Below are 7,884 nucleotides of genomic sequence, written 5' to 3' on the forward strand. Positions count from 1 at the left end.
AGTTAGAATTGGTGTCTGTAGCCCCAGTCCTTGGGAGGTAGCTACAGGAGGATCGGAGCTCAAAGTCATCTCAGACAACAGTTGGGCTACATAAGCCCCTGCCTCTAAAAACAAAACAGGCCCCAAATAAATCAAACAACAACTGAAAAGGGAAGTTAGGGGTCAGGGTGCGGCTGGCTTGCATAATGCTTGTAAGATTAATGCAGGATAAACAAAACAAAGCCAAACAAAACAAAAGAAAAAGAAAGAGGAGTCAGAGGTAAAGGTTTAGGTCAGCAACTAAAGGTGGAAGAAAAGGGTGCCAGACACCAGAGGTTCCATTTTGAACGGAAATTTTTTTTCTTTTTTTCTTTTTTTGAAGCTGGGGATCGAACCCAGGGCCTTGCGCCTGCTAGGCAAGCGCTCTACCGCTGAACTAAATCCCCAACCCCTTGAACGGAAATTTAAGAGCTGCTTGCTAGGCAAGAATTACTGAACCTGGAGTTCTAGAACATGTTGGGACACACGGGCACAGCTGAGTCAGTCACTGGTGTGGTGTGTGGAGATAACGCTGAGCGGGTTAGGCAGGGATTCAGGGACTGAGTCCTGTGTGTCCTTAGTGGGAACTGGGAGAATGAACAGGAAGCTCAGGTGCAGCAGCCAGGGAGGGCGGAAACATGTCCCGGAAAAGCATCCCACATGCCTCGGGAAAAGCCAAAGCATTCCTGCAAGGGAGAAACCGTCCCAGCCCAGGAAGGAAACTGACAAACAGGCTTCGGCAGTGTGTTGATCTCTGGTGATCTTAACCCACTAAGGGGTTGGGGAGCAGGAACCACAGAGAAATGGAGGAGAAATGAGAGACAGTAAACATAGTTAAATCCACCGCTATAAAAGGTCAGAGTAGTGGGCAGGGTTATAAGAACAGCAAGGTAAAGGAAGAAGATAGATAGAGCAAAAACAAATAGTTTCTCTAAGAGCAACGTTAGCAAGTTGATGAAAAAGGACCAGAAGAGAGAGATATGAGAGAGATATGAGAGAGAGAGAGAGAGAGAGAGAGAGAGAGAGACAGAGAGAGAGAGAGACAGAGACAGTCATGTGTCAGCTGTGAGAGGGGCTAACCTTTGCTAAGGAATAAGGGTGAGAAGCTGAACATGGCAGACATAAGTTCTCCTTTGACTGTCTTTTTATAGGGGATGGAGAAGCAGAGCCAGGAGCTGACAGAGGCTGGGGGAGGAGGTTTTCAGAGAGAGCAGGTGGTGTGCAATTATCACTTAGGAGAGTGGGGAAGTAAACACATGGAGGAAACCAGAATGACTCTCAATGTTGAGAGCCCACGTGACAGAAGGGATTGGAGATCTGAAGTGAGGCCTTCACTGTTGGAAAGTTATTTCCTTCAACTGCATCTAGCTCTGCGTATGCAGCCAAAGCGACAGCGAAGTTGGCTTTGAATTGGGTTTTAAGCAGAATATAAGGTAGACCAAGCCGGAGGAAGAGAGTTACGAATGCCAAGAAGGAACATGATTGGCTGGGAACGTAGGCTGGATATCAGTAGGTGATCACGCAATTCTCCCTCCCCCTGCCCTCGAAGTGTATCAGGAAGGGCTACAGGGGCATGTTGGACTTCCTGGTGAGAGAAGTGAAGCCCCAGGAAGAAGGAAGGACAATGATAGAAGACAGAATCAACAGGGCTGAAGCACTAAAGGGAATGAATGATCTAGGGAGATTGCGACTTAGACGACCGGACCGTGACACGGGGCTGTGGAGGGGCTGGGCTTCAGTTATCAGAAGTGAACGGTGGGAGGGACAGAGTTGGCAGTGAGGGAAGACTGAAAGGGACAAAAGATATGACACTTAGAGACAAAGGCAGGGGGCTGAGAATAAAGGCATTGTCTATACCAGGATCTTCCATAGTGGCCCCTCTAGAGGAGTCAATTCCAATGTCCAGACCGCATATACTTCAGACCAATTTAAACATAATTTTTACTGGGATCTTTTCTCTTTTGAAAGCTCCCAGGATGATTTCAACCCAGCTAGCTAGCCAGACAGGAACAGTAACAGTGGCTAGTAACCAAGGCTAGCAGCTCCAGCGGATGAGCAGATCAAGGCGTCAAGGTAGGGAGGGGTCTTTATGGAGGGGGGCGGATGGTAGAAACTGCAGAGGAACAGGGCGGGTGCCTGACTTCTTTATGCCCAGCTATTCAAGGAATGTGGGAAGAACACACAGCCACTGAGGTGGGTTCTGGGGACAACTGTCCTCAGAGAGGAGGCTGACAACCAAAAAGAAAGATAAAGGAACAATGGGGTTCAGGAAATGCTAAGTGAGTGGCAGAGGCCCTTCCCTCCGGTCCTGGGGACCCAGAAGAGTCCAAAGGAGAGCCAAGAGGGTCATGAGGTTCCTGCTCACTAGTGTATCTGCACAGATCTCTAGTGTGAGCGGAGGGTGAGGGTAACGGACACAAACATGGACAGATGACTTAAACTAAACCATAGCTGAACAATGACAAATGATGCTCCCACCTTCCGAGGCCCAGAATATGTTGACGGGCTTGGAGAAGACATCTTTGCTCTTCACCCAGCTGCTGTTCCTCTGCCTGGTCCAGGCAGACACAACACAGTAATAACTGCCCCTGTCTTCCTCCGTAGTCCTTTGGATCCGGAAACTGAATGTGTCTGTGTGCTCCTTAGAAAAGATAAACTCGCCGTCCTGGGCCCGCTGTTTGCTTCTCTCCCCGTATCTCAGAGTCCAGTCCCCGTCCATGACGGCGAGAAGCTCGCTGGCCACCACGTCATCATTGCGACGGTTCATTCTATAGTACCACGACACAGTAAGTCGGACACCGGCATCCACACGCTTCGTGTCTATCACCCGGCATTGCAGTTCTGTGGGGTCGTCGGAAAACCCGGGGACCTTAGAAGCATTCAGGTAGACCTGGTATTCTGGTTCTGAAGGGGGCGAAAGAGAAAACACAGAAACATAAGAGTTGGCCAGGGAACAAGTCAAGGACCATTAGCGTTCATTTCAACAAATTGTCCATCCTACCAACTTCTGAAATAAAAACCAAGTCGTGTTGAGCAGGAAGGACCCTGTAAGAGTACTTCTCAAAACCTGTAAATCACTTCTTCCTGTACCCGCCTTAAGAAAACCCAAGGTGGCTCAGAAGTTAAGAACATTGGCTGCTCTTGCAGAGGACCTGGGTTCAATTCCCAACACCCACATGGCAATCACAACCATCTCCAACTCCAGTTCCAGGGGAATCCAACATCCTCTTCTAGCCTCTGAGGACACTGCACACATGTGGTGCACAGACATATACGTAGGCAAAATACCCATACACAGTAAAAACATACGATGAAATTAAGGAAGGAAGAAAGGGAGGGAGGGAGGGAGGACGGACAGAAGCAAGCTGCCAAGGCCAGAAGTCAAATATCCTGGGTGAGAGCCCTCACTTTTGCACAGGACAAGGGGAAGCCAACAGGTGATCCAGGAGGTTGAAGTCTGAGAAAAATCTCAGAAACTTAAGTGTTCTCTTTCTATAAGGATCGTCTGGGACACCAAGCAAACCTACAGACTTCCGAAGCTCCCACTGGAGTAGTAATGCAAAGTTCTAACCTAAGAACAGTGCACAATCTGAGGCCCACTGGTCCCACCAGGACTCAGTTCCTGCCAGCTGTGGCTATGCCCCAAATGCAAGGCCCCTGGTCCTCATTCTCACAGATATTCTTATCCTCACTCGCTATTTTCCACTGAGTCTGTATTCAGTCAGCCAACACCCCCTCGCTTAAGACTCCACAAAAGGATGTTCTTTCCACTGCCACAAATAACTCACCCTGTATCTCTGCCAACCAGGAAACCATCACATAGTGAACCTGGCCCTGGTGAGTCTGCTCAATATCAACAACCACCCCCTACTGCATTTCCACGTTTGTATCCTCACGGGCTGCAGGCCTCTTCCACACCTGCCTCCTTAAGGAACCTGCACCAGAGCCCCTTGGTAGCCTTCCCTCCTCTCCCCTCCCCTATTCCTGTCACCCCCATTCATGAGGCTCACCATATAGGCTGATGCCAATGTGGTTCTTGGCATGGGACACTCGGCAAGCCTCACATCGCTGGACATGGTTCTCTTCCTCTGAGCTCTCATATGTCTTTCCTACACCAGTCATCCTCTCGGAAACTATTCTTTGTTCGAGATTCTCAACCTCAAAATCCTGGGGCCCAGGAGGCACTCAACACCTGTTCCCTGTATTGGTGGTAAGGTCACTAGAAGAGTCTACATTTTTGTTCCAGGCATGTTGCCCTCCTCTGAGAAAAGTCACCGTACTTGAACGGAGCCCTCCACTTTGCAGTGCTCCTTCTCTCCACCACCGTTTGCAGTTTTCTTTTAGTTCTTTCTGCTTTTATTTATGACTCACACAGGTTATAAACTGCTGAGGTCAAGGAACTGTTCCTTTGTGATTTACACATCTAATGAAATTTATAACATCGTGACTTCTCCAAGAATGATTCAAGGACTAGGAAATGGAAAGAACTCGAACCTTAATTCTCTCAAATGTTTCTCCTCACAAGTATGCGCTGAGAGTGAGATTGGGCTCCATCGCAGAGGTAAGCCTCACGGGACCTTGCCAAACAGTCGCTGTCAAGTGGGCAACTGGTCTATTAGAGAAGCTTCGGAGCACCCCAAAAAGTGGGGCCCCATGATGGCAGGAGAGTGTGTGGCGATTGGAGACCCTCACGGAATGTGGAATGGGCAGGCAGAGGGAGGAACACTGGTAAGGGTTTAAGATGGGTTTCTTGGCAAGTGTGGCAGAGGCTTGGAGCCAGTAAAAGAGAAATATGATGCATAGCTACCCTGGACCCTTAACCTTTAACCTAACAATGGCTGCCATTAAGAGACCTCCCTGTACCTTGAGTTTGACACGGGTAACACTTCCTGGTGCTAAAGCCTCAACCTGCACACTACTTCCTGAGGCCATGAAGACCAATGAAGGGCTGCAGGGCTGACGTGCACAGGGTCAGCAAGCAGACCGTGTACTGATCCTGCTTCTGCCACTGACCTGCAGGCAACCTTTAACACATTTCCTAAGCTCTCTGGTGCCTCATCTGTAACGATGCAGACAGTGGCCACACTGCACACTCCTACCCTCACTGCAAGGACTGAGAATTTGAATATGCACAAAGGGGAATGGAGAGGTGGCTCAGCAAACCCGAGTTCAATCTCTAGAGCCCACATGAAAAGCCTAGTGCACTCACTTATAATTCTAGCACTTATATGGCAAGACAGGAGGCAGAGACAGGAGAATTACCTGAAAGTTCAGAGGCCTGCTAGCCTGGAATACACAACATGGCAGAAACAGCAGAGAGCCTGCCTCGACAAAGCGGAAGGAGAAAACTCCAGTTGCTCTCTAGCCTCCACACGTATACTGGAGCACGGCTGTGCTTGCAGCCCCAACACTGGTAATACAGTAGCCTGTTGTACACTGGGGAGGTATGAGTGCACACCCCAACATGTATGTAAGGACACACATATACTACTTAACACAATTCCCACTCCATACTCAGAAGTAAGACCTTCCTCACTTGGCTCACGGGTGGAGGTCTGGTCCCAGGGCTGAGACAAGCATCTCTCCGGAGCCAAACCCATTCTCCTCCGAACTCTATAGTGTCTAAGCTCCGCTGCTGAACAGGGCGATGTTCAGGACACTGAAGATGTGGCTGTGCTGGCAATGACATTGCCAATTAGTACCACAGGGACGGTCACCAGGACAGTTTCCTGTGGGCCCGAAGCAACTGAGCCGGCCTGTTCCATGAAACTGAGCCGGCCAGATGCTGTCCTCGGGACTTCTGTTCTCCAACAGACCATGCACTTTTCAATAACAAACCCTTCTGTCTTTCATGGTTTACCTCCACCCACAGGCACTTTCTTCCAAAGCAACACCTTCCTAACGGCTGTTAAAATGACAGTGAGTGACAGACAAGGGATGCTCATCACTGCACTGCTCACAGGAGCTGAGGAGGAGGAAGGATTCAACCTAAGTGTCTGTCAACAGATGAATGGAGAAAGACAACATAAGACCCACACGCATGCACACACGAGCCTAGAAGAAGCTGTGCTAACCAAAATAAGACAGACAGACAGACAAATGCCTCATAGAACTTAAAACAGTCAAACTCATAGCAGCAAAAGGTAAAATGGTAGCTCTCAGAGGCTGGGGCAGGGGGAGCCAAAAGATGTCAAACTTCTGCTAGACGGTCAGTAAGTCCAGAAAGTCCATTTACAACGTGGTGACTGCTCTTATAGGTGAGAACTGCTGAGAGAAGGAATTTTAAATGTTCTTACCACAAAAGGAATAAGACTACTCACTGGTAACAGATATGTTAATTAGCTTCATTTAGCCATTCCACTCTCCACACATATCAAGCACCATGATGTACAGCACACACACACACACACACACACACACACACACACACACACACACACACACACGCACAACATTAAGGCAGATGTGGTATGAACTCCTTTAATCCCAGCACTCCAGAAGCAACAGTGAATGAATCCCTGCGAGTTCAAGACAAGCCATGTCTACACAGTGAGTTCTAGGTCAGAGTTAAATGGTGAGGTTTGTTTCAAAAATATGGACAAAACCAAAACCACATACACACAGAGACAGACATATGTACAACGCAGACACACATGCATACTATGTGCGCCATTTTAATTGGTCAATTGGTTAAATAGAAGAATGATGAAGAAGTGAAAGCATGGCTGACCTTTAGTGGTCCTTTAGGTCCACCAGGGGTCTCTACCCTCCTGTCTTCTCCTCCCCAACCCTGGCTCCACTCAAAACTCACTCACTCAGTGCCCGAGAACCCAACTGGTGCCCTGCTCTGCCCCAGATCCTTCTTAGCCTTCACAACCCAGCACAGTGTAGAGCTGTGTCAGCTCACATCACTTTAAGTGTAGCCAGGTCACACCATAGCCCACCTCAGTCCTCATCTTCCCTTACAGCATGCACGCAGAGGAAGACGCTGGCACAACTCCACCACAGCCAACACTCCCAACTCTCCACTGACTTCCTAGGATCGAATTCCTGGCCACCCCAGCATGAGATGCACCTCATCTTCTTCCTTCGCTCTTCCCTCTTGTCCACAGACCCCCATGCATTCTGCCTCCTCCGTGTCCCGGAACTCATTCTTCCATTCCCAGCCTGTGCACAGCAGTTAAGAATGAAATCTCACTGTGGCCCTCACTGCCTCCGGTAACCCTAGCATGGCTTCCCAGTGGCCCTCTAAACTGATACACTGGCAAGTCTGTTAACCTCCAGGACCTCATCCCACACGTTCAGTTCAGAGCACACACTCCAGCCTTCACCACTTGAACCCAACCCAACTCCATTCTCTCGGCTCCCCGTTTCTGCCATCCCCGTTACACCCTCTACCTCATCGCCCAGGCAGGGCACACCCAGCATGCTGTTGAAGAAAAGAGCTGAAGAGATTCTCCCACTCTACAGCACTCTCCATCCTGAAAGGGCTTTGTCTTCCTCCTGTGAATCCGAGAGATGGGGAGGGCACGACATAGTAGGGCTGCAGGAACATTCACACCTGAATCTAAGAATCTCCCATTGGCTTGGTAGTAAAATGACTGTGTACTTCCTGTGGCTGCTCTCCTGTCGGTGGCTGCCCCCGTTCCTGTTTACAGCTAGCCTTAGCTTCACTTCCACCACAAACAGCCCCAGGCTGGATGCACAGACAGTGGGTTCTTGGCTTATGAAATGACAGAGTGCAGGTTCGTTTGAGCTGTCTACCACACCTTCGTGGGTCAATTTCAGATGAACACTCCCAGAGAAGACTGGCTGCTGCTTATGACACCAGAGTGAAGGGAGTCAGGACATGGAGCCCTGTTTTGT

At 49.4% G+C, this 7,884-nt stretch overlaps 1 protein-coding gene across 3 annotated transcripts in view; it reads right to left on the bottom strand.

Moving 5' to 3' along the window:
- Positions 1–7,884, bottom strand: part of Ptgfrn (prostaglandin F2 receptor inhibitor) — a 72,163-nt gene that overhangs the window by 19,385 nt on the left and 44,894 nt on the right. For all 3 annotated transcript variants that reach the window (XM_087621017.1, XM_087621015.1, NM_019243.2), the window contains one exon: positions 2,497–2,922. In XM_087621017.1, the coding sequence (XP_087477143.1) occupies positions 2,497–2,922 (426 nt within the window). The remainder of the gene's footprint in view (positions 1–2,496; positions 2,923–7,884) is intronic.

This window comes from Rattus norvegicus, chromosome 2, assembly GCF_021556685.1.
Source record: "Rattus norvegicus strain SHRSP/BbbUtx chromosome 2, alternate assembly SHRSP_T2T, whole genome shotgun sequence".
NCBI classification, from domain to species: Eukaryota; Metazoa; Chordata; class Mammalia; order Rodentia; family Muridae; genus Rattus; species Rattus norvegicus.